At 47.2% G+C, this 27,462-nt stretch overlaps 2 protein-coding genes across 4 annotated transcripts in view; one reads left to right on the forward strand and one right to left on the reverse strand.

Annotated features, from left to right (window-relative positions):
• The window catches only part of PHYHD1 (phytanoyl-CoA dioxygenase domain containing 1), a 79,481-nt gene extending 77,574 nt beyond the window's left edge, over positions 1 to 1,907 (reverse strand). For both annotated transcript variants that reach the window (XM_068249810.1, XM_068249808.1), the window contains exon 1: positions 1,848 to 1,907. In XM_068249810.1, coding sequence (XP_068105911.1) covers positions 1,848 to 1,895 — 48 coding nt within the window. In that variant the 5' untranslated portion in view covers positions 1,896 to 1,907. The remainder of the gene's footprint in view (positions 1 to 1,847) is intronic.
• LOC137528501 (opioid growth factor receptor-like protein 1) lies at positions 1,647 to 26,381 on the forward strand. 2 transcript variants are annotated; one of them, XM_068249805.1, is made up of 8 exons: positions 1,647 to 1,835; positions 4,655 to 4,735; positions 6,936 to 7,016; positions 17,739 to 17,802; positions 22,392 to 22,464; positions 24,276 to 24,342; positions 24,420 to 24,568; positions 25,608 to 26,381. In XM_068249805.1, the coding sequence occupies exons 1-8, from the start codon at positions 1,695 to 1,697 to the stop codon at positions 26,116 to 26,118; spliced, it is 1,167 nt and encodes a 388-aa protein (XP_068105906.1). In that variant the 5' UTR covers positions 1,647 to 1,694; the 3' UTR covers positions 26,119 to 26,381. The 2 variants fall into 2 exon arrangements, with proteins under 2 accessions (XP_068105906.1, XP_068105907.1); XM_068249806.1 differs by lacking the exon at positions 6,936 to 7,016.
• The last annotated feature ends 1,081 nt before the right edge of the window (positions 26,382 to 27,462 follow it).

Genomic DNA, 27,462 nt, shown 5'->3' on the forward strand with positions numbered 1-27,462 from the left:
AATTATTGTTACTATCTACTTGCCGTATATTCTTAGTTTTAAAAGTGTAAATAGTGTAAGTTATAATGAAATATTACACTCTCACACAGAACTCTCCACCCCTCCAATGGCTATCCTTAAAATACCCCATACTGATGACTAACCCTAAAACCTAGGTTCTCAACATGTGGTACTTGGGCTTGATATACTTAACCAGGAATAACGAATTTAGAGTTTTAGAAAATGATAAATCTTATGTAAACAACACCAAATTAGTTTGTTAGCTAATTAAAATCAATAGCAAATGCTTGGAAATTGTTTAGAACCAATTATCATGTACTACCATTAAATATATATTTGTCAAGTGGTACTTGTGATAATGTTTACTATGTTAGGGGGTACTTGGTGAGTACAGGCTTTTAAAAGGGGTACATACCAATAAAATGTTGAGAAACACTGGTCTAAAACACCCCATCCTGATGCCTAACCCTGAAACACGATATCCTGATGACTAACCCTAAACCTCCCCCTTCCTGACAACTAACCCTAATACCTCCCTTGATGATGCCTAACCCTAAAATCCCCTTTCCTGACGCCTAATACTAAAACTCTCCTTCCTGATGCCTAACCCTAACCCCCCCCCCCCCTACATGACGCAAAACCCTAAAACCTCCTTTCCTGTCGGCTAACCCTAAAACTCCCTTGCCTGATACCTAACCCTAAAACTCCCTAACGCCTAACCCTAAAACCCCTCTTTCCTGATGCCTAACCCTAAAACCCTTCCTTCCTGACGTCTAACCCTAAAACCCCCCTTGATGATGCCTAACCCTAAAACCCCCCTTACTCATGCCTAACCCTAAAATCCCCCTGCCTCATCCTAAAATCCCCCTTCCTCATGCCTAACCCTAAAACCCCCCTTCCTGACACCTAACCCTAAAACCCCCCTTCGACCTCTTTCACATTGCTCTCTGTTCACGTTGGGCGCTTTTTGACACGTTTTTTTTTTCTTTTTCCGGCGCTTGGGTGGGCAATGCGTTTTTGTTAAAATCTCTTTTCGAATCCTAAAACCCTCCTTCCTGAAACCTAACCCTAAAACCTCCCTTCCTGATGCCTAACCCTAAATCCCCCTTTCCTGACGCCTAAACCTAAATCCCCCCTTCCTGACACCTAACCCTAAAACCCCCTTCCTAACCTTATAATGTTCAAAACTATACATTTCAAAACAATAATTTTTAAAAAATGAATAATTTTTTAATACAAAACGTTAAAAAACGTCAAAACCTATAACGTTCTAATTTTAAAGGCGATAAAAATTGTAAAAAATATAGCATCATAATTTTGATAACAATAATTATCGTGCACCCAAATTTCTTCTTTGGGCATCTAATAGCAATAGCAATAGCTAATTGCATTAGCGCCTATCACCCATTAGCTGCTGGCCGCCCAAATTTCCTGCTTCCTAAGAAAGGTGGTTCTTCGATCACTGATAATAAGTTGCGCAAAGTGATCCATGAATTGCCAGTGTGTACTGTTAGCAACTCCTGTACCTTCAGAGAGACACACCTATGCCACAGATCACTGGCAGCTATGACAGCGCAGGCCATGGTAACGCACGGAGTACAGTTTGTAACCTGAAACCTTCTGTGTGTTCTAAAGGTTGCCCAGCCCTAGGCACAGCTTTCACTTTCTGTTTATAACGATCTGAGCTGTAAGTTATGAGGAAGTCAAAATCTGTCCCCCAGCAAAGAGCCAGAACCCCCCCATATTATGACTCTGAATATGACTCAACCTGGGAAGACGCAGAACACTTATCCTGGGGAAATGAGGGGCGAGGAAAAAAGGAGAAACAACAACAGGTACTACCTCACCCAGAGCGCTGGTCTGTGTACGTGTGATAGAAGCAGGACACAGGGCATCTCAAGCAATAGTTATGGCTTGCACTGCTGTCATGGTTACAGCAGCTCCAACATATACATATGGTAGTTTATGCAATCATAGTTTTTTTTTAAATGGTGCAAAAAATAATAACAAGGTAAGTTTGCTGTAAGAGAGAAAAAAAAAGTGATGTTTGGCTGGTTGACATGGCATGGATCATTGCAAACCATCCTGCCTGATCTGCACAATTGCTAATGTAATGCTATGTGTGTGATCCCACTTGAGGGATGTGATTTTTAGGCCCCTTTTCCACGAGCATTTGAAAGCAAGTGAAAAGCCTCTTAAAGGGGTTCTGTGGAGTGCTGGAAAAAAGAAAAACGGACACTTACCTGGAGCTTCTATCAGCCCCCTGCAGCTGTCATGTCCCGCACCGTCCTCCTCCGATCACCCATTCCCCGCCGCCGGTCTTGGTCAGTTATTTGTCTGACAAGACGAATAGTGTGCGCTCCCGCTCGCGTCTCCGGGAGCTTACTGCGCAGGCGCAGTACAAGGTGTTTTGTACTGCGCAGTAAGCTCCCGGAGACGTGCACGGCTGCGCAGCCACAGTTAACGCAACAGACGTGCAATTAGAACAGTGCCGGCGGCGGGAGATTTTTCCAGCACTCCTCCACAGAACTCCTTTAAACTCTCACAACTGTTTGCTGCTGCCTGGTAACTGTTTGCTGCTGCCTGGTAACTGTTTGCTGCTGCCTGGTAACTGCTTGCTGAACACACAGTATAACAACCTATGGAAACGAGCCCGTAAAGGAAACTTGAACTGAATAAAATTATTTAAAATAAACACGATGTAGCTGCAAATGAATATTACATACTTACCTTGCCATCAGTTCCTCTCAGAAGCTCACCATTTTCTTCTTACAGTGAACCCTTCCAGTTCTGACAAGATTTTGTCAGAGCTAAAATATACCAGTTGCAGTCAGTTATATATCCCCTGCTGTCAGTTACAACTGAATGTGCAAGGTAATGTCCATGTTTCCCTATGGCTCAAGTGGGTGATATTACAGTTTAACAGCGTGCTGAACAGGAAGCTCTTATCAGGTTATGGCCATTTTCAAAATAGAGGACAGAGAATTCCATTGATCACAGAGGACAAAGAGGATGCAGGAGAGGAGAAAGAGATTGAGTAGTTGACTACATGGGAGGTAAGTAAGACTTTTAATTTTCAGTTCAGGTTCTCTTTAAAGGATACATCTGGGAAACATTTAAAAATCAGATTTACTTACCTAGGGCTTCCTCCAGCCCCTGGAAGCCTACATGTCCCTCCAACCCTGTCTCACGGGGTCCTCTCTGTAGCAGCCGCTGATCAGGCACGGTCGGCGATCACTGCACATGCGCGATTGTGCAGTCGCGCTCCTCTCACATGCCCATTGGTTGCTGACCTGGCCAGATCGGCGGCTGCTACTATGGAGGGGACCCCAGAAGACTGGCGAGGGACACATAGGCTTCCAGGGGCTAGAGGAAGCCCTAGGTCAGTAAATCTGATTCTTTAATTAATGTTTCGCAGGTGTATCCTTTAAAAAAATTGCCCTTAGCATTAAATTAGCTAGAGCAAGACCTCTTTAGATTCAGATTACAAATGCTTAATAAAAGCGCTGCTAGTGGGTCCCAGGCCATAGATTCAAAGCCTGGTTGGTTGTTTTGTGCTCATGCTCCACTGTAGCATGGTAGTATGCCACATTACAAATCGGCCGTTATACCACAACGCCCCACTGTGAACTTGGCCTCAAGCTTTCATCTCCTTATAAATAATTGTGCTTAAAGAGAACCCGAGGTGGGATTTAATTATGTTAGTGGGGCACAGAGACTGGTTGTGCACACTATCACCAGCCTCTGTTGCCCTATGGTGTGCCTCCAGGACCCCCCTACGCGCCGCTATACCCCCCACAGTGCTGGCGACACACAGCGTGTCGCCAGCACAATGTTTACCTGTGCGCTGTCTGTCAGCTCCGCTCCCCCGCCTCCTCCGTATCGGCGCTACCCGCCCGTGTCCCTTCCCTCCCGCTGATTGGAGGTAAGTGTGTGTGTCGCCAGCACTGCGGGGGGTATAGCGGTGCGCAGGGGGGTCCTGGAGGCACACCATGGGGCAACAGAGGCTGGTGTTAGTGTGCACAACCAGCCTCTGTGCCCCACTAACATAATTAGTTTAGAGTCTGTTAAACACTTTTTCAGTTGAAAAATCATATATTTACATAGATCTGTGCATCAGTCCTGAAAGAAGGACAAATGAGGGAGAAAGAGGGACAGAGTGATTTGGTTCCCAAAAAGGGACAGTTGGGAGCTATGACTATCATGATAAATTGTAAAATATAAAAGACATAATATGCATATGTACAAAATAAATGTACATTTGTCCAAGAGAGAAATGCATATTTTTTTTTACACTATGCTCAGGACTCTGCATAGGGAAGGAGGGAGGGAGGCACTGGGGGAGGGGAGTAAGCTGACTTTCCATCATCAGGCGCCTGTAGGCATGCGCCTACAGTGCCTTATGGAAAATCCGGTCCTGCACTTAGGGCTGGGACCTACTGGGAGTGCTTTTCTAGCACCTGCCGATCAGCAAGGCTGATTCCCCTACAGAAATCACCAGCACTTGCAATCATTGCTTTGCGAATTGCGATTAGTGATCTCCCTGCCGCACTCCCCCCTCCCTCACCCGACTCTCCAGTCAATCTGAAGCCATGCTCCACCAAAAGAGGTACCAGGCATCACTAATGGATCATGTTCTCTGCTTTAATTATAGCCTCATAGAGAAAGCTCTAGAACTAGAGCAGCCAGAGAGCTTCAGAACTACAGACATGGATACCCAGCTGCCGAGTATGAGGTAAGACCTTTCTCACCATGGTAATGACTAGAGATGTCCCGAACGGTTCCAGGCAAACTTCGGGTGGTTCGAACTTTTGCGGAAGTTCGATTCGCCCCATAATGCACTATGAGGGTCAACTGTGACCCTCTACATCACAGTCAGCAGGCACATTGTAGCCAATCCTGCTACACTCAGCACTGGAGCCCCCCCCCCCCCACCCCTTATATAAGGCAGGCTCGCCGGCCATTACACTCACTCGTGTGCCTGCTAGAGACAGACTAGGGTGAGCTGCTGATGATTTTTTCTCCTAGGGAAAGATTAGTCAGGCTCTTGGCTTGTTAAGCTTGCTCCTGGCTGAATCTTATTGCTTTAATAGCACCCCTCATTCAACAGCTCTTTTCAGAGTTAATCCTTTTCTTGTGATCTTTTTTTTTTTATCTGTGTGTCAAACTGACACTTGTGTTGCATAGACAGGATTGCTAATTCATACTGTGTGTGTGCCACTGCCAGCAGCCCAGCAGCACATTCAGTGACTATACCTGTGTGTGTGACAGGGAGCTGCACATTGTACTACCCAGTACTGCATATAATACCTACTAGTACCTGTTGTGTTTAGTTAACCCACCTCATCACTGCATATACCTACCTTTGCTTTGTGTTGAGTGAACCCACCTCAATGCATCTACCTAGCTGTTGTGTTGAGTGATCCCACCTCACTGCATCTAACTACCTTTAGTGTTCAGTGAACCCACCTCACTGCATCTAACTACCTTTAGTGTTCAGTTAACCCACCTCACTGCATCTAACTACCTTTAGTGTTCAGTGAATCCACCTTACTGCATATAGCTAGCTGTTGTGTTGAGTAAACCCACCTCACTGCATATACCTAGCATCCCCCCGAGATGGACAAAATGGACAAACCAGGTAGAGGAAGAGGTAGAGGCAGACCCAGAGGAAGGCCACCTGGCACTGCCAGGTCTGTACGAGGTTGTGTTGATGTGATTTCGTGCGAACCTGGCCCAAAGTACAGTGCTCAGAAGAAGGCACGTGCCATCACTTCCCAAAATTGTGAGGACGTGGTTGAGTATTTAACACAGAACACCTCATCTCCCGCTGCCACCAGCGCTACTACAAGCACCACATCTGCTGCATTTGACACTTCGCAGGAGTTATTTGGTGTGGAAATCACTGATTCACAGCCAATAATGCTGCAACAAGATGATGACGTCATCAAGCTGGGACCCGACGCTGACGTGAGACTGAGCAGAGATGCTGGCCAGAGCAGAAGGGGGCGCCGATCGTCGCTGGAATGGCACGGAGATGAGTGGATCCTCTTCTTTTCCCTCCTACCGCCGCAGCTGTCAAAGTGATCGCTACGATCCGACGGCGATTGTAGTGAGCACGTGATCAGCAGCCATACGCGACGGCTGCTGATCACTCGGGGGAGATGCCAGCTGTCATAAGACAGCTTAATCTCCCCTCTCCGGTGCGCAAGATCGCGTCGGGACGGTTTGTTAGCGCGGACGTTGAATCAACGTCCGGTCAGAACGGTAGCACCACCTGCTGGACGTTGATTCAACGTCCGTGGTCCCCAAAAGGTTAAACACTGTATATCAATTCAAATATAGTTTAGAGTCTGTTAAACACTTTTTCAGTTGAAAAATCATATATTTGCATAGATCTGTGCATCAGTCCTGAAAGAGGGACAAATGAGGGAGAAAGAGGGACAGAGTGATTTGGTTCCCAAAAAGGGACAGTTGGGAGCTATGACTATCATGATAAATTGTAAAATATAAAAGACATAATATGCATATGTACAAAATAAATGTACATTTGTCCAAGAGAGAAATGCATATATTTTTTACACTATGCTCAGGACTCTGCATAGGGAAGGAGGGAAGGAGGCACTGGGGGAGGGGAGTAAGCTGACTTTCCATCATCAGGCGCCTGTAGGCATGCGCCTACAGTGCCTTATGGAAAATGCGGTCCTGCACTTAGGGTTGGGACCTACTGGAAGTGCTTTTCTAGCACCTGCCGATCAGCGAGGCTGATTACCCTACAGAAATCACCAGCACTTGCAATCATTGCTTTGCGAATTGCGATTAGTGATCTCCCTGCTGCACTCCCCCACCCGACTCTCCAGTCAATCTGAAGCCATGTTCCACCAAAAGAGATACCAGGCATCACTAATGGATCATGTTCTCTGCTTTAATTATAGCCTCATAGAGAAAGCTCTAGAACTAGAGCAGCCAGAGAGCTTCAGAACTACAGACATGGATACCCAGCTGCCGAGTATGAGGTAAGACCTCTCTCACCATGGTAATGACTAGAGATGTCCCGAACGGTTTGCCGGCGAACGGTTCCAGGCGAACTTCGGGTGGTTCGAACTTTTGCGGAAGTTCGATTCGCCCCATAATGCACTATGAGGGTCAACTGTGACCCTCTACATCACAGTCAGCAGGCACATTGTAGCCAATCCTGCTACACTCAGCCCTGGAGCCCCATCCCCCCTTATATAAGGCAGGCTCGCCGGCCATTACACTCACTCGTGTGCCTGCTAGAGACAGACTAGGGCGAGCTGCTGCAGATTTTTTCTCCTAGGGAAAGATTAGTCAGGCTTTTGGCTTGTTAAGCTTTCTCCTGGCTGAATCTTATTACTTTAATAGCACCCCTCATTCAACAGCTCTTTTCAGAGCTAATCCTTTTCTTGTGATCTTTTTATTTTTATCTGTGTGTCAAACTGACACTTGTGTTGCATAGACAGGATTGCTAATTCATACTGTGTGTGTGCCACTGCCAGCAGCCCAGCAGCACAATCAGTGACTATACCTGTGTGCAGGGCTGGGCCGAGGCATAGGCTGGAGAGGCTCCAGCCTCAGGGCGCAGTGTAGGAGGGGGCGACAATTCATTAAGCTGTCATTCCTAATTGTGTTTGAAGCAGAAGGAAATAAGAAAAGGGGATACATAGCAGTGACTGCAAGCCAGATAACTAGATATTAAGGTGTTGGGGAGGTTGTGGGCACTGTGGCACCTCTTAGTCTAATAGCAATCAGTGTGTGACGGCTGGGGTGACAGGGATGGAGGGGCGCACTTTGGTGTCTCAGCCTTGGATGCTGGAGGACCTTGTCCCGCCTCTGCCTGTGTGTGTGACAGGGAGCTGCACATTGTACTACCCAGTACTGCATATAATACCTACTAGTACCTGTTGTGTTTAGTTAACCCACCTCATCACTGCATATACCTACCTTTGCTTTGTGTTGAGTGAACCCACCTCACTGCATCTACCTAGCTGTTGTGCTGAGTGAACCCACCTCACTGCATCTAACTACCTTTAGTGTTCAGTGAACCCACCTCACTGCATCTAACTACCTTTAGTGTTCAGTGAACCCACCTCACTGCATCTAACTACCTTTAGTGTTCAGTGAACCCACCTTACTGCATATAGCTAGCTGTTGTGTTGAGTGAACCCACCTCACTGCATCTAACTACTTATTGTGTTGAGTGAACCCACCTCACTGCATCTAACTACCTTTAGTGTTCAGTGAACCCACCTCACTGCATATAGCTAGCTGTTGTGTTGAGTGAACCCACCTCACTGCATCTAAATACCTATTGTGTTGAGTGAACCCACCTCACTGCATCTAACTACCTTCAGTGTTCAGTGAACCCACCTCACTGCATATAGCTAGCTGTTGTGTTGAGTGAACCCACCTTACTGCATCTAACTACCTATTGTGTTCAGTGAACCCACCTCACTGCATCTAACTACCTATTGGGCTCGATTCACAAAGCGGTGATAACCCAGTTAAAGACTTTAGGCGTGATAACCATTTTTATCATGCCTAAACTCAGTTTAGGCATGATAAGTTTAGGCATGATAAGTTTAGGTGTGATAAGTTTAGGTGTGATAAGTTTAGGCATGCTAAGTTTAGATAAGTTTATTACGCGCGCAAAGTCCCGCACGCAAAGCAGCGCCATTAAAATCTATGCAAAGTGCACCAGACTTTGCTAGCGCAAAACTTTTGATCAGCTGTGCACTGCGGTGCTAATCCAGTTGGTGCTTAAACTTATCACGCCTAAAAACGTATCACACCTAAACTTATCATGCCTAAACTTATCACACCTAAACTTATCACACCTAAACTTATCATGCCTAAACAGAGTTTAGGCGTGATAAAGGGCTTTTCACCACGGTGCTAACTGTTAGCACCGCTTTGTGAATCAGGCCCCTTGTGTTGAGTGAACCCCCCTCACTGCATATACCTAGCATCCCCCCGAGATCGACAAAATGGACAAACCAGGTAGAGGAAGAAGTAGAGGCAGACCCAGAGGAAGGCCCCCTGGCACTGCCAGGTCTGTGCGAGGTCATGTTGATGTGATTTCGTGCGGACCTGGCCCAAAGTACAGTGCTCAGAAGAAGGCACGTGCCATCACTTTCCAAAATTGTGAGGACGTGGTTGAGTATTTAACACAGAAATCCTCATCTCCTGCAGCCACCAGTGCTACTACAAGCACCACATCCGCTGCATTTGACACTTCGGGGGAGTTATTTGGTGTGGAAATCACTGATTCACAGCCAATAATGCTGCAACAAGATGAAGGCGCTAAGCAAGTTACAACACCTCATACGTTTGAGTTAGGTGGCGATAGTATGGACGTAACGTGTGAGGAGGGGGATGATGAAGCACCTGATGTTGGTGCAGTTGTGGAGGTGTCTGAGGAAAGCAAAGCTGGGCAGGAGGATTATGATGGCGATTATACGGATGCCACGTATGTTCCCAATAGAGTATATGACCAGGGGGACAGTTCAGAGGGGGAGCTAGAGAGGAGTAGGAGGAGACGAGTCCATGAAAGAAGCAGAGGGAGCTCGTCCTCAGAAACAGCTGGGGGCAGTGTCCGGCGCCATGTATTGCCAGCTATAGACAGCCAGCCAACATGCCCTTCAACATCAGCTGCTGAAGCCACCATAGTGCCATCACCCCAGGGGGGCTCAGCGGTTTGGAAATTTTTTAACGTGTGTACCTCAGATCTGCCTCCAAAAATTGAGCCGTGGAAAGGCCAACACTCACGTAGGGACAAGTGCCTTACGAAGGCACCTGGAGAAAAGGCACAAACAGGAATGGGAAGAACATCTGAGGAAAAGCAGCACCCAAAAGACAAGCCACCCTCCATCTCCTCTTCCTCCTTCAGGTGCATCGTCTTCATCCGCTTTCTCCCTTGCACCTTCACAGCCACTCTCCTCCACACCGCCTCTGCCCTTGAGCGAGCGGTTCCTGCTCCTCTGCCCACAGCAGTAGCCAGGTGTCCATGAAGGAAGTCTTTGAGCGGAAGAAGCCAATTTCAGCCAGTCACCCTCTTGCCCGGCGTCTGACAGCTGGCATGGCGGAACTATTAGCTCGCCAGCTATTACCATACAAGCTGGTGGAGTCAGAGGCTTTCCGTAAATTTGTGGCCATTGGGACACCGCAGTGGAAGATACCAGGCCGCAATTATTATTCACAAAAGGCCATACCCAAACTGTACCGTGCAGTTGAGAGGCAAGTGGTGTCATCTCTTGCGAAGAGCGTTGGGTCAAGGGTCCACCTGACCACGGATGCCTAGCCTGCCAAGCACGGGCAGGGCCGCTACATTACGTACACAGCCCATTGGGTCAACCTGGTGACCGATGGCAAGCATGGAGTACGTGGCTGCACAGCGGACCAACTTGTGACACCTCCACGTCTTGCAGGCAGGCCTCCTGGCACCTCCTCTCCTTCTCCTCCTGCTACATCCTCTTCGCTGTCATCCTCCTCCTCCTCCTTGGCTGAGTGGCAGTTCTACTCTAGTGGTGCTGCCATCTCCTCCTCTCCAGCTACACAGCCCCATCTCCCTAGAGCCTACGCTGCATGCCAGGTACGACGGTGTCACACCATTTTAGACATGTCTTGCCTCAAAGCGGAGAGTCACACTGGACCAGCTCTCCTGGCTGCTCTTAACAAAGAGGTGGAGCAATGGCTGATCCCGCACCAGCTGGAGATTGGCAACGTGGTGTGGGACAACGGCAGCAATCTCCTTTCCGCTTTGAATTTGGGAAAGCTGACACATGTACCCTGCATGGCTCATGTGCTGAATCTGGTGGTGCAAAGATTTGTGTCAAAGTACCCAGGCTTAGAGGACGTCCTGAAGCAGGCCAGGAAGTTGTGTGGGCATTTCAGGCGGTCTTACACTGCCACGGCCCGCTTTGCGGACATTCAGCAGAGAAACAAGTTGCCAGTGAGACGCCTCATTTGCGATAGCCCGACTCGCTGGAATTCCACCCTGCTCATGTTCTCTCGCCTGCTAGACCAGGAGAAAGCCGTCATCCAGTACCTGTACAATTATAGTAGAAGGACACAATCTGGGAAGATGGGGATGTTGTGGCCCAACAGCTGGACACTGATGCGAAATGCATGCAGGATCATGCAGCCGTTTGAGGAGGTGACCAACCTGGTGAGTCGCGCTGAAGGCACTATCAGCGACTTGATCCCCTACGCTTACTTCCTGGAGCGTGCCGTGCGTAGAGTGGTGGATGAAGCTGTGGAGGAGTGTGAACAAGAACAGTTATGGCAGGAGGAGTCGTGGGAGCGATTTTCATCCGAACCAGATGTTTACTCGACACCTCCAGCAGCACAGAGGGGGGAGGAGGAGGAAGAAGAGGAGTCGTGTGGGGAAGGAGAGGAGTCAGACTCAGATGAGGATGAGAAAGGTGTTTCTGTGGAGGAGGAAGAGGCGGCGGCAGAAGAACAACCGCAGCAGCCGTCACAGGGGGCTTGTGCTGCTCCACATTCCCGTGGTATTGTTCATGGCTGGGGGGAGGAAGAGGAGTTGCGTGACGTCACTCAAGAAGAGCAAGAGGAGATGGAGAGTACGTCTGGATCCGACTTTGTGCAGATGGCCTATTTCATGTTGTCCAGCCTGTTGAGGGACCCCCGTATCAAAAAACTCAAGGGGAATAACCTGTACTGGGTGGCCACGCTACTAGACCCTCGGTACAGGCACAAAGTGGCAGACCTGTTAACAACTCAACAGAAGGCGGAAAGGATGCAGCACTTGCAGAACAAGCTGTCAATGATGCTTTACAATGCGTTTAAGCGTGATGTGACATCACAACGCAATAAAGGTACCACTGGCAGTAATCCTCCTCCTCCCAAGTCCACACAGGCAAGGACAGGATGCTCCAGCGATCTCGGGGTGATGTCAGACATGCGGACTTTCTTTAGTCCAACGCCTCGCCGTAGCCCTTCTGGATCCACTCTCCACCAACGCCTGGACCCGCAGGTAGCCGACTACCTGGCCTTAAGTGTGGATGTAGACACTGCGAGCAGCGACGATGAACCCTTGGTCTACTGGGTGCGCAGGCTTGACCTGTGGCCAGAGCTGTCCCAATTTGCCATCCAATTTCTCTCTTGTCCTGCCGCAAGCGTCCTGTCAGAAAGGACCTTCAGTGCAGCTGGAGGCATTGTCACTGAGAAGAGAAGTCACTTAAGTCACAAAAGTGTTCAGTACCTCACCTTTATCAAAGTGAATGAGGCATGGATCCCGGAGGGCTTCTGTCCGACCGAAGACTAAGTCAGTCCCCACACACAACATCTCTGCCTGCAGGCCGCTTGCCTTCTCCGCCCCCACCAACAGGGTCCAGGACTCTAGGCGGATTCCTGAATTTTTAAGGCCGCTGCCAGCAGTGGCCGCTATACTAATTTTTCTGGTGCGTGTACATGCCTGCCTAATTTTTCAGGCTGCACTGCGGGCGGCTGCAGCAAAAAAACAAAAGGCATGTTGTAACGAATGTGGGATTCTCTCCGTGATCAGCGCACAACGCGTGTGCCGATACGGCGGAAATCCTCCACAAGCGTATAATTGCAGGAACCCAGCAAAAGGTGCTACGCACCCGTAGAGGGAAATTCCTGTCGGCAGATGGCGCTGGGGAGTGCAGAGGAACCAATCCTCTGTACCTCCACAAATGCCAGACAGGAATTGTACGAAGCGCAGAACGCAATCGCAAGAGAAGCGATTGCGAATGAGAACGAGCAAAGGGACAGGTTGTATGTGTGTGCGCCAATATAGTCGCCACCCCGCGACAGCGCACACACAACAGCAGATACGAAACAGAAATGCAACCGCAAGAAAGGCGATTGCCAGAAGTGACACAAGGCAGATCAGAACAGAATACGAGGATAGCAAAGGCACAGCAAATCATACAACGAGAAGGTAAAGAAAACAACAAGCGCTAACTGAACGCGAACACCGCACTCATTCGCAACAGTGCACGCGTTCGTGTGCGGTCCCCGCGTGATAAGCACAGCAGGGACAAGCACGTCTAACTAACCACCGACATACAAACATAAAACAGAGGACGCGAGCGCTTGCTTAACGGTTACCTCACCGAGCCTCCAGCAAGCGTTCGTAGGAGACAAGACAGACACACGGAAACAGGAACAAGCGAGAGACAGGACCCACAGCACTAGTGAAAGAGGCTAGTGCGATACAGGAAGACAGAACAGAAGGATCCACAGTGCTAGCGCAAGATGCTAGTGCGATCCAGGTACAGAGTAGCAGAACAGAAGGATCCACAGCACTAGCGCAGGATGCTAGTGCGATCCAGGTACAGAGTAGCAGAACAGAAGGATCCACAGCCCTAGCGCAGGATGCTAGTGCGATCCAGGTACAGAGTAGCAGAACAGAAGGATCCACAGCACTAGCGCAGGATGCTAGTGCGATCCAGGGAGGCAGAACAGAAGGATCCACAGCACTAGCGAAAAGGGGCTAGCGCGATCCAAGGAGACAGAACAGAAGGATCCACAGCACTAGCGCAAGATGCTAGTGCGATTCAAGTGAGACAGATCAGAAGAGATAGCTGGTAGCAACCGCTGCACCAGCTATACTCCAAGAACAGAGATCAGAACGATTTCCTGTCGACCACCGCTGGGACAGGACAATCACAACAGAACAAACAAAACAGATAAGCAATCCTAACTGCACTAGAGAAACCTGCCTAGCGCAGTTTCAGGAATTACTCTAAGCTGATCTTCAAACAAAGAGTAAGGCTGACACTCCTCCAGGAGTGTTTTACAGGAAGGAATCCTTATGACCACCCAAGCATTGTGGGAAACACATAGTACTTATAGTACTCGCCTCCAATGAATGTGGCCAGGCAATTTGCATGACAACGTATGCAAATTCCTCAGCAAGCACAAGCTGCAAAGCTGACAGAAGGTCTCCTTTCCAGAGTCCTGCAGCATGCAAACCTAAACAATGGTCAAAAGGCTGCCTGCCTGCGCAGGCAGCTAAGCGGATTCTCACACATGTACATGTGCCCATCCCCCTTCGTGATCATTACCTTGCCGCGGTGAAGGGGCTTGCGTATCACAATGAAGCAATGACCGCCGGCTATATGAGTGTCTCGGGTGGGGGTGGCACACCAAAGATAATAAGATCGTTGCTTCATTGTGGTCAGACCAAATTTGATCAGCAGGACAGTCACTGTTTTTCTATCATTGAGCTACCACAGCCTGGCGACCATATGGCCTGGAAAACCGCCACGGCCTGCACTCTGGCCATGTTGCGCACCAGTCCAGCACGGCCGTCACTACGCAAACAGCTGTTTGCGGTGCGTTACACATTGAGTTTGGTGTGTCAGTGTGAAGCAGTACTCTAATTACACTCCCTGATTGATGTATACACATGCAAGATGTTTGAAAGCACTTTAGGCCTGCAATTTAGCATTCAATGTGATTTCTGCCCTTAAAACGCTGCTTTGCGTGAAATCCAGATTTTTCCCCGGGACTTTTGCCGTGTATCCCACTCCGCCATGCCCCTCTCCAGGTGTTAGACCCCTTGAAACATGTTTTCCATCACTTTTGTGGCCAGCATAAATTTTTTCTATTTTTGAAAGTTCGCCTCCCCATTGAAGTCTATTGCGGTTCACGAACTTTTGCGCGAACCAAACCTTCCGCGGAAGTTCGCGAACCGAAAATAGGAGGTTCGTGACATCTCTAGTAATGACATGATCAGTGTTCTTTCTTTCAACCACTGCAAGATTGTTCAGTAGAGAAAAGATCCAGTAATCTACACGCTTGTGCAAGCACACGCCTTTTTCTGATGGGACCAGTGAGGCAGTGTTCCCACTTGGTGCTGGACTACGTGCGGCCAGCGGGAGCGGACAGTGTAGGCTGGAGCCTGGGGCAGATGCACTCCCCCATAGGCTATATGGTGGAACGCATCCGCCTGCATGGGATTATAGTGGACTGCACAGAAGTGCGGTCCGCTTACTGCAATGGATCCTGCGGAGCTGCTCACTGTCCATTTAGCGATGAGCAAAGAACTGACAAAAATGTGACTTAAAATAAAAAAATAAATAAAAACGATTTTTTTATTAAACTGATCAATAACAGTAGATCAACAACTGTAGAATAATATTACCATAATTACTAAATATACTAAAAATATAATTACCGTACTATATTTTAACATTTTTAAAACACAGTTCATGATAAGTATACATTGTGGGGTATAGAACTGTATTAGACCTATTTTTTAACATTGAGTCTCAGGCTGGATTCACATATGACATAGCGTGAAAAAGTAGCGTTAAAGTATAGTGCATTTTACTGCATTTTTGGTGCGTTTTGCAGGTTTTTTTAACGCAGATGCGTTTCTCATGCGTTTTGCGTGAGTTTTAATGCATTTGCGGTTCGCTAATGTAAAACACATATGCGTTTTGTACACTTTTTTTAATTTAAATTTATGCAAATCGCTAGAAAGACAAAAGGAAGCGGAAACACATAAGAAATCTTTTTTAGGCTCCCTGCACACTGCATGCGATTCCGATTCCGCTTTTTAATCTTTACTGCATGCTGCATTTTTTGATCCGTTTTTCTGTTGAATGTATTCAGGGAAAATCGGAATTGAAAATCGGAATCGGAATCGCAAAACGGATTTGCAGTGTGCAGGGAGCCTTAATCTTTTTTTTAATTAAAAACGCATTACAAAACGCATGCAATACACAATGCATATGCGTTACCATAGACTTTCATTATGTGCGGTTTGGCAGCCATCCTGCATATTATGCAACACTACCAGCGCTTGGGAAATGCATACTGTAAAAACGCAGCTTCTTCAGCATCCCATAGACTAACATTGCTGCATAAAACGCAGCGTTTCTGCTATGTGTGCACCCAGCCTCAAGCAACAAGAAAGCACACTTATCCGGCATCAGCTGATACCCATCGGTGTCGGATAACTACAACTCTACTGAAGATATATCTATGCATATGTGTGTGTATTATATTTTACAGTATATATTTTTTATCTCTGTATTTGTATTTATATAGTGCTGAAATCTTCCACTGTGATGTATAATAGAGTTGGTGGGGCAGCCAATCACAGATGAACTTCATTTTTGATAGCAAATTTGCAGCAGCTAATCTAGGGTGTGGCAACCAATCATCTACAATAGATCCCATGACACAAGCCATTTCTGCCATACCCTAGAGGCATGGCCGGATTTACCGTAAGGCACTATAGGCACGTGCCTACAGACGCCTGATGATGAAAAGGCGGCTTACTCCCCTCCTTGAGTATCTCCTTCCTTACCATCCCAAGTGGACCATAAATGAGAGGGTTACTCATCCATCTCTCTGCATTCCACTAACAAGATCTCCCTTCAGTCAGGGGCACCTCTACCTACTTTATACTAGTTAGCCAGAGGTACACTCAGTATTATGGGACACCTATAGCAACATACCCCGGGCAGGGGAAGTAAAAGAGAAGTGACAGCTGGGACAGCCAGCACACTTGCAGTGCGGATCAATGGGGGTTTGTAGGATCATGGAGGGCAAAGTCTGAGGTGCCGGAACATCTGTGCCTATAGGCTCCTGTGATGTAAATCCGGGCCTGCCTAGATGTGCCTCTGTTCCCAGATAAGAGCAGGGGCTGCAAAAAAAAAAAAAAAAAAAAAAGTGGGTAGTGGGTTAAGCCAGCCAACACTGGTAAACATTAAAGGCAATGAAGTTGATTCCATGAAACCTGTCTAACTGATTGGGTATATAGGAGTGATGCCATTTTCAGGTTTACAGCAACTACATTTATTATAAAACATATTAAAGAGAATCTGTAGTAAAAATAAAAAACAGATACTCACCTAAGGAGAGGGAAGACACTGGGTGCTATAGAGCCTTCTTGTTCTCTTCATGGTCCCCACATTCCAGCACTGGGTCCACTGTTCAAATCCCCCACCACAGGAGGTTTCGGAAGTCTTCAGGAGCACTTGGGCTCCTGAAGACGGGTGTCTCTGTTACTGTACTGCGCACACGCGAGTGCGTGAGAGAGGGTCCATGCACGTGCGCAGTACAGAGCGGCCTGAGTGCTTCCGAAGACTCCCGAAGCCCACTAGAAGCAGAAGAGAGCAGTCTACGACCCGTGGCCCTGGGTCGTAGACTGCTAACAGGGAAGCCTGCAGGGGAACACGGGGCCGTGAGGTGAATGGGAAGGCTCTATAGGACCCAGAGACCCTCTCTTGCCTAGAGGCCATGGTTCCAGTCCAAGCCAGGATCCTATCGGCATGGAAGTTGTATGTTCTCTCTGTGTTAAAGTGAGTTTCCTCTTCAGGGTAATCTGGTTTGCTCTCACATCCCAAAAACATATTGGTAGGTTAATTGATTTTAGACTGCAGTGGAGACATAAAAAATTGTGAACCCCACTGTGAGGAAGGTATTCATGGCAATTGTTTGATGTTCTCTGTTAAATGCTTTGTGTAGTGTTCATACATGTGGCCTGCAGATGGCACTGTTCTGCTTGTATTCCTGCATACGATTATCTAGACTGTTCTGGGTCATTTGTTCCTGTTTAGCTAGGAACACGGAGTGACGTCACAAGACTACTGAACACAACATTTTGGTAAAAATGTTGGTGCTAAATACAAGTAACAATAATAACAAGGCAATACTAATTTCCAATATTATGCAGTACTGTTTTTAAATTTGCTTTTTTTCCTCTTCTTGCTAAGGTCACACATCCAAAGACTCCTAACTTCGATTTCTATAAAAAAAGGATTCCGTTTAAGCCGAATGGTCAGTAAGAATAATACAAATTATCATGATCTTGCTCATCTTCTATTAAAGAGATTCAAACTTTTATGAAAAAGAAAAAACAAAACAAAAGCAAATCAAAAAAAAAAAATCTCTCAAGGTAAATGAGATGATTGAGCACCTGAACAGTAAGGGCCTGTTTCCATTACATGCAGTACGATGCGGCTACATAGATGCATGGCACCGCGGCCGAACTGTAACCAAGGCACTGCAATGAAACAGTTTCCAGCGTGTGCTGGTTATCTGAAGCAGTGCATATTCTTGCACGGCCGCATTTGCATCCGCTCTCATCCTATTCACTTCCGCATCAGGAGATGCGGAAATGATGCGGATGGGAGCGGAAGTAATGCGTAGCCGCATCGCATCCCTTTCGGCTCCCATTCGCTAGTGGAAACGGGTCCTAACTATAATAATTGGGTGGGTCTGCAGAGGAACTGCTCAGACTATGTGCAAAAAGACTTACATGCGTGCCAGTCACCAAACGATTTACTGTTGCCATGGTTGCAAATACCATACTTTGAATCACCTGCTTTGGAAACCAACAGCTGGCTGAAAACAAAAATTTAAAGAGCCTCTGTAACAAAATTTTCAGCCTTATTTCTTCTATCCTATAAGTTCCTATACCTGTTCTAATGTGGTCTGGCTTACTGCAGCCTTTTCTAGTTGCACTGTCTCTGTAATATATCTAATCTTCTTTTCTTTGTCAAGCTTTGTCGACCCAAGGAGGAATGGGCTGCCTCTGTTGTAATGAATACAAGATATGCATGCCCCCCAGGCTCTGTGTGTCGTTTGTTTATTCATGAGGCTGAGAGGGAAGGGAGCTGCCTGTCACATGCTGAGAAACTGTGCTATTTCATTTAGAGCTATTTTTTAGCTTTTACTGTACTAGCACTTGATTCACTAAATGCTGGGAAGAATTTTCCTTAGGGCCCGTTTCCACTAGATGAAAATTTGTGTATCTTTTTTAAGCACACTAATTCGCATAGCAATGATTCCTAGGGCCCTTTTCCATTAGATGCAAAAATTGCATCCAGAAAAAAAAAATCCAGACAGCACTGTTACAATTTTTCGGACCCGTATGCTGTTTTATACAAAATATTTTGAAAGCACTACAATGAATGCTGAAAGCACAACAAATAAAATATACTAAAATGTCCAAAAAGTAATAATAAAAAACTTGAAGACAGAGTCTCTACACAGGTGCGCTTCTATATTAGCCGTGGCAGGCTTTCTCCGTAAATCCTTGTTTATAGTAGACAGCGCTCACAGTGTTCTTATATCCACCACCAGGCACCCCGTTAGGGAATAGACTTACCCTGCAGATGTGACCACTGCTAGACTGGTCATATAGCGCTCAGCAATTGCCCAGCACTTTGGGTTGTCGGCTCCTCCCTCCTCAGTGTGTTAGTGTTGTGTGGATCCAACAAACCTCATATGAAGAGAATGTGCTCATAACATAATTCCATCAAAGTAAAAAAGCTTTTATTTTTAAAATGCACTCACAAGCAAGTGGCAGGTACAGCAGGCATAGAGTATTAACGGGCTCTCCCCGTTGCCTCCCGGGCAGGCTCTTGGTTAATTCCCGTTCTTGCCGCCTAGCTCCAGGACCACATCAAAGGCACTTCCTGGACATCTGCTAGGCTCGCCTTTAGGTCAGAAACCCACTAGGAGCACTTTCTAAGCACCAGTGATTTTAAAAAGCTCTTGTTAATGCAATGCTGTGGGGGATTTTTATAAAATCACATTGCTCAAGTGGGATCACACCCATAGCATTACATTAGCAAGAAAGCGCTCAGAAAATCGCTCCTAGTGGGTTTCTGGCCTTTCTGTTATACACATTATATAAATTACTCTACAGAGCTTATGCAGCTATTTATTTTAGCCTTTGCTACCCCAGGAACTTACCATCTAATAATTCCCCAGCCACACTCATACCAACATTCATGTACAAACTGACCGTACAACTAGATTGATCAGCTGCAAACAGACGATTGGAAGGTATTTTTTGGATTGTCAGAAAAGAATGTCATCGCTGCTTATCCCATCCAAGAGTTCTAAAAGTGAATCCAAAAAATGCTTCACTCCAGTTGGCATAGACATGCAAAAAATTTCTTTATGCCGTTGTAAGGCAGGTGCGCATGCAGAATCGCTAGCTTATAACATAGCTAATGACTTTCATGTTATAGTCATTGAATCTAGGCTTTAACTCCTTGCCGACCGCTCCAAGCCAATTGGCGTGAATGCGGCGGCAGCCCCAGGACCGCTCCACGCCAATCGCGTGAACGGCCTTTTATGGGGCTAGCAGAAGAGTGTGCGCGCCGATGCGCACACATTTCCGCTTGGAAGGCAGAGCTACGCTCTGCCTTCAGCCTCCCAGTGGTGATCGCCATTCTGAGACTGTTATTAAGACTGTTGTTAATAGGGCTGTACAGCACTGCGATCTAAGGCAGCGCTGTATTGGGGAAAGCCGTGTGACATGGCTGTCCCCCAGGGGGACACAGAAGCGATCGGCAGTGATAGGCTGATTGCTGTGATAGGCTGACAGGGGGAGTGAGGGAGGTAAAAAAAAAAAATAGGCATTTTTATTAATAAAAAAATAAGAAAAATATTTGTAAAAAAAAAAAAAAAAAATACATTGGGGGAGTGATCAGACCCCACCAACAGAGAGCTCTGTTGGTGGGGAGAAAAGGGAGAAAAGGGAGGGGGGGAATCACTTGTGTGCTGAGTTGTGCGGCCCTGCAGCGAACCCTTAAAGCTGCAGTGGCCTATGTAGTTAAAATGGCCTGGTCACTAGGGGGGTTTAACACCGCGATCCTCAAGTGGTTAATGACAGTCGTAGCAAATGTTATGTAGGTCTTGATTTCTTAACTAATTACAAGCTAAATATGTCAGGGCCCCCCTCCCTGCCAGGCCTTCCTGAAATATCTAGGGCTACATCCCCAGGGGCATAGCAATAGGGGTTGCAGAGGTTGCGACCGCATCGGGGCCCTTGGGCAAGAGGTTCCCTCCCTCATCTGCAGTATTAGATCTCTATTGGTCCTGTGCTCATAATAACCATTTCTATAGATGCTATGAATGGTAGTAATCATTAACCTCTTGGCGACCAGCTAACGCCGATTGGCGTAAACTGGTTGTCCGCGGGTTACCATGGAGGCCTTTTCATGTCAGTTCACGGAGGGTGTCTCCGTGAACAGCCGGAGAGCCGCTGATCGCGGCTCGCCGGCAAAATGTAAACAAGCGGGGAAGAAATCCCCGCTGTTTACATCATACGGCGCTGCTGCGCAGCAGCGCGTAAGGCAGATCGGCGATCCCCGGGCCTCTGATTGGGCGGGGATCACCGGCATATGATAGGCTGAAGCCTATCCTTCAATGCGCAGGACGGAAATCCGTCCTGCGCAGCTCACAGGGGGAGGGAGAGGGAGGGAGCGGCAAGACGGCGGAGAACGCTGCGGAGGGGGGCTTTGAAGAGCCTTCCCCCCCCCCCCCCCCCGCTAAGCAAATGCAGCCGGCGACGATCAGACCCCCCCAGCAGGACATCCCCCTAGTGGGGAAAAAAGGGGGGTAGTCTGATCGCCCTGCTGCACTCCTGATCGGTGCTGCGGGCTGTAGAGCCCACGCAGCACCAATCACTGAAAAATCCCCTGGTCGGCAAGTGGTTAACAAACTGTTCTCCATCCCCTTCTTGCACATCAGGCACTGTTGTTGCCATTGGCAGGTTTTGGTGCGCCATATTAATTGTTATGTATAGAGTGCTTGGGGGGCCCCATTGTAAAACTTGCATCAGGGCCCAGAGCTCCTTAGCTACGCCACTGTACATCCCCATAGTTGCACCACTGTACATCCCAATAGTTGCACCACTGTACATCCCCATAGTTGCACCACTGTACATCCCCATAGTTGCACCACTGTACATCCCCATAGTTGCACCACTGTACATCCCCATAGTTGCACCACTGCACATCCCAATAGTTGCACCACTGCACATCCCCATAGTTGCACCACTTCACATAAGGTCACATTTTTCCTTTACCAAATGAAGCCTGGATGCAGGCAGTTTGACGCCATTTGGACAGCCCTGGTCTTTCCACAAGACACTGTACCCCCTTCAATCTCGGTCCCCCTTCTTCCTTTATACCAGTGGGAGAAAGATGGTAGAGAAGCACAATTAAAACTATTTGAGGAGAAGGAATTGAAAGGACACCTGAAGTGAGAGGGATATGGAGTCTGCCATGTTTTTTTTTCCTCTTAATCAATCCTCGTTCCCTGGTATCCTGCTGTTCTTCAATGAATCTGTAGTGCCTGAATCACACACCTGAAATAAGCATGCAGCAAATCCAGTCAGACTTCAGTCAGAAACGCCGGATCTGCTGCAGGCTTGTTCAGTGTCAATGGCTAAAAGTATTAGAGGCAGAGGGTGAGCAGGAATGCCAGGCAATCTGCAATGTTAAGGAAATAAATAGAAAAAATATGGCAGCCTCCATATACCTCTCACTTTAGGTGTCCTCTAAATATAAGTATCACTTCTATAACTAAACGAACACTTTAAATATTATATTATTGCCTCTTTGCAGGAGTAGACATAGAGGAGGTACTTGAAAAATGGAACAATGACAAGCTAGAAAGGAACCATTCCTATATCCAGTGGTGAGTCTGATTCTTTTATCACGTTGACACTAGGAATTAAGGGGTATCTGTCTGATTTATACATCACTCTGCTTCACTATACAGCACAGTGATTTGATTTATAATACATTAAGATGTAGTTACTAGGAGCTGGAACACAGGTTTAAGATCTATGATTAAAGGGAAGGTTCAGGGAGTGGGAAAAAAAAATCCATATCCACTTACCTGGGGCTTCCTCCAGCCCGTGGCAGGCAGGAGGTGCCCTCGCCGCCGCTCCGGAGGCTCCCGGTCATCTCCGGTGGCTGACCCGACCTGGCCAGGCCCGGCTGCCAGGTCGGGCTCTTCTGCGCTCCAATCTGCGCCTCACGGTGGTGCGCTGATGTCATCGGACGTCCTCCGGGCTGTACTGCACAGGCGCAGTAGTTCTGGGCCTGCGCAGTACAGCCCGGAGGACGTCCGATGACGTCAGCGCGCCCGCGTGGAACGCAGAAGAGCCCGACCTGGCAGCTGGCCTGGCCAGGTCAGGTCAGCCACCGGAGACCACCGGGAGCCTGCGGTGCAGCGGCGAGGGCACCTCCTGCCTGCTACGGGCTGGAGGAAGCCCCAGGTAAGTGGATATGGATTTTTTATTTTTTTCCCACTCCCTGAACCTTCCCTTTAAGTAAGTAAGTAAGGGAAGTGCGCCCTCTACGTATCTCTCTAGCAGCTGCTGGAGAGATTCGCAAAGAGTGCACTTCTCCTGCGTAGACTGACTGTGACTGACGGAAGTGTGGGGACCCGGTACCGGAGCTGCAGACATCGGAGGACCAGAGGCGTATTTAGAGGGGTGCAGATATGGCTTATGCCATGGGCGCCATGCCTGCCTCTGTGCTGCACCCCCATGCCCGCCTCTGTACCTCCCCGTTACTCAGACCTCAGATCAGATTCATTCTGTTAACTGGGGAACATGGCTACTTAATTTCTGTATGTAGGACACACTTGGCTTAGTGTTAGCAAAGAGGACAGAGAGACAATAAGAAGAGATATTTCCAAAAAAGTAACTTCAGCAATATTGCGAGCCAAAAATATAGGCAACCATAACATGTACGTGAGAAACTATGCTGTTTTTAGATGGGAAGGGGGCTCTGACTAGGGAGAAGGGGGGCACAATTTCAGTGTTTGCCATAGGCACAATATTACTCAGATGCGCCCCTGCGGAGGACGGTGGCGTGGGAGCGATCCGAGCGGATGGGGCTGGAGGAAGCCCCAGGTAAGTATAAATCTTTTTGTTTTAAAGAGCGCTGGTACACTTTCAAGTGGGCCTGAATTCTTGCACAACTAAAGGAAAACAGAGAAATGCACCCTGCGTGTATTTACAGAGTTTAGCCTGTCCAATTCTCCCTCATCTCTGATTGTAATTCGATTTCTCAGCCGTGTCATCTCAGGAATCTTCTCTGCTACAGCAAAACCGCTAATCTGTAAACACAGGATGTTAACAATATGTCTGCTTCCATGAAAGCAGAAAGTAGACACACTGCAGATTGATTGCAGGATTTCTATCAGCTGTAACAGAGAAATGTGTTTTTTTTTACGGTTATTATGCTGTTGCTTATTTTTTAAAGCAGAGAGGAAGTTCTGAGTTCCGCTTTAAGAGGGTTCTTAAACCTTTAAAAAAAATGTTTTACCTGGGGCTTCTACCAGCCCCCTGCAGACGTCCTGTCCCACACCGGTCCTCAAGGATCCTCCGAGCCGCGGCTCACTTGCACTGTTCTGCAGTCAGGCAGCGTGACAAAGTTTTAGACAAAGACTTCCAATTTTCATTCCAGGTTCAAGTTAGTTGTATTTCATTACAGGCTATTTCCACTGCGGGAGATGGGGATGAATTCACAGGCCACACCACTGACGCTAGAGGAGATTGCGGTACGGTACCCTAGTAGCCTGTGATTGGCTGAATCCCTGTACTGTGATGCTCTGGCTAATTTTCCAGTCTCTTCCAGATGATGAAGGAAGATAGTGAAGTTATGAGAAGATTTCTATCAGCGTATAAACTGATGCTGAGCTTCTACGGGATCAGACTCCAATGCGGCATGACTGGGGAAGTAGAGCGAAGTGCAAATTACAGGGAAAGATTTGAAAACCTGGACAAGTTAGTATCTATTTTGAACAATGACAAGGCTAAAGGAGAAAAATGGGGGTTAAACTAAAATACAACACATTTGGCTCTATTATTCACAAAGTTTCTCATAAATGACTTATTTATCGACTAATTGATAAGAATAACTTTTCAGCACATTTACAAGAAAAATAATCACTCAAAGTAAGTTGTTCCTGATTAACCTCATTACAATATTACTTTTCTTACCTTAATTATATTATATTTTTGCTCTTAGGAAGCTTACAAATGTAACAGATAAGGTGAAAACAGGTGAAAAAACTTTGTGAGTCATGCCCATTGCTTCAAATTAAAATAGGACTAAAGTCAAATAAAAAATACAACCTAACATATATCAAACTAAGGGATGGTGCACACCAGAGCGGTTCTGGAGCGTTTTTAAACGCTGAAATTCTGAGGTGGCGTTAATGCAATCCCCTCTCTGAGCTGTCGCAATTCAGGGGGCATGTAATTCAGGCAGCAGCTATTTTTAGCAGCTGAATTACCTTGTACTTTTCTTACTTGAGCTCTGGCAATTGCCAGCGTCCAAATTAGACACTGAGCGCCACTATAGCCGTAATTCTCCTTTGGGCCTTTGGTGGCGCCCAAATCATTGGTGCAGCTCTGCACCGAAATTAGTTGTCGCGCCATGTAACAGCCATGTGTTTGTTTTTGGGAAGTGGGAGGAAACCAGAGTGCATGGATTAAACCCATACAAACACAGGGAGAGCATTCAAACTCCAAGTAGATATTGTTCAGATCTGAACTTGGAACCCAGCAATGCAAGGCGAGAGTGCTGTCCACTATGCCACCATCCTGCTCAATTTAGTGACTTCCTGTAATCCCCTAAATCTTTAAAGATTCAGTCGATAGCCCTCAGTATACGCATTGTAATATGCGCTCACAGCACTGCGTCCACGCCTTGCATATTACAAATGCCTGTTAGATGTACTGTATACATTGTTTGTCTTTGATATTACATTTTTTTTTAGCTTCTAGAAAACAAAAATCTCTCCTTTATTTTTTCCTGCAGTCACCCTCACAACAACCTGCGCATCACCCGGATCCTGAAGAGCCTTGGAGAGCTGGGCTACGAGTGCCTAAAGGCTCCTCTGGTCAGGTTTTTCCTGAAGGAGACTCTCCGCGAGGGAACCTTACGGGATGTTCAAAGAAGCGCACTGTACTATTTCATTTTCACTGTGAAGAGCAGGAGAGAACGCAGAGAACTGCTTTACTTTGCCTGGCAGAATTATGAACCAAAAATCAGATTTATCTGGGGACCAATGAAGAATATCATGGACTATCATCAGAGGAAACAAAGACAGCATGCTGAAGTTCAACAAGAAGTGTATAAAAGTGATGGACATGGTAGAATATCCTCTCTACCGTCTGGAGCCAATGAGCACCTGGGACATAGTGCCAGTGGGTACCACAGAGATGCTCCTGGCAAGCAGCAGTATAGGAAAAAAACAAAGGGCACACCTAACCCACAAAAATCTTCAGGTGTTCAGTCATCCAGTAAACGAAAGACCTGGAAATTCTAGCAAAATATTGATTAGTGGATAGCCACAGTTGAAGCTTCCATTCATAGGCATGCACATATTTCAGCTAGTGTACACAATATACAGGTATGATGTGGTATGAGGGTGGGGGTCATAGGATAAAAACAAGATCAGCGATCACAGCCCTCAAACACAAATATCTGTTGGTGGTCAGAAGGGGGGGCGGGTGCAAATCCCTTGTGTGCTGAGTTGTACGGCCCTGCAGCGCGCCCTTATAGCTGCAGTGGCCTAACTGGTAAGAAATAGCCTGGTCACTTGGGGGGGGGGGGGGGGGGGAGGGGGGTGCATAATGCCTGTGGTAGGACGCCCAGCGCAGGTGCAGTGATACCCAGCCGACTAGGAAAAGGGGGCCGGAGGGCATTTAGGAGGATGGGAGAGGCAGAATGGAGAACGGGGGAGCGGTGAGCATCAGGACAGTTTACCATACATGCCTGCCCCCCCATTTCTCATATTCATTTGGGCTCTGCAGTAGAGAGGGTACTTTTCCGTTAGATGAGCGCATCCGGCAGCTTTCGCTAATTACATTAAAAGTTCACATTAACACAAAAGTGTTAATGTAACCGCTTGTCGGCAGGTGGCGCTAATTAAATGAATACTTGACGTCATGTAAAATTGTTAATGCCAAATGTATAGTGTTTGAAGTGGCCGGCTCGCTACGGCCAAATGTATATTAAAAAGTGAGTAAAGTGAATGACAAATGAGCCGGCGGCTTATACAATACTGGCAGCCGGCAGGGACATGCGTGTCCCCCCAGAGTCATTCGTCTCGGTAGGGAATCCTGCTGGTTTTATTGCGACACGAGTTCTCCCAGGGCTGCCAGTGTTCTATTGTATAGAAGAGAGAGGGCAAGGGGGGAGGAGAGCGAGAGCCGAAGCCGGCGGCTTGATCTGTTACATTGCCGCCGGCTTACTTGACATTCAACTTACTCACTTTTTAATACACATTTGGCCGCAGCTAGCCGGCCACTTCAAACATTATACATTCGGCGACATTAACAATTTTATGTGACGTCAAGTATTAATTTAATTAGCGCCACCTGCCGACAAGCGGTTACATTAACACTTTTGTGTTAATGTGAACTTTTAATGTAATTAGCGGCATCTGCCGGATGCGCCCGGCTAACGGAAAAGTACCGTACAGAGTACCTAGCAAGCTTTTGGTTTTGGCTTCCTAATTTGGGCTCTGGAATGCTTTAAATAATACACCTATAGCCAATGCAATGAATATGTTTTGCAATAATCTTCTGCTGTTATGCCTCGGTAATGAGAGAACTTTCTATAAGCCAGCAATTAGGACTAAACCAGCAGATAATAATTTGAACTGATG

This window comes from Hyperolius riggenbachi, chromosome 8 (genome assembly GCF_040937935.1).
Source record: "Hyperolius riggenbachi isolate aHypRig1 chromosome 8, aHypRig1.pri, whole genome shotgun sequence".
Lineage (NCBI taxonomy): Eukaryota > Metazoa > Chordata > Amphibia > Anura > Hyperoliidae > Hyperolius > Hyperolius riggenbachi.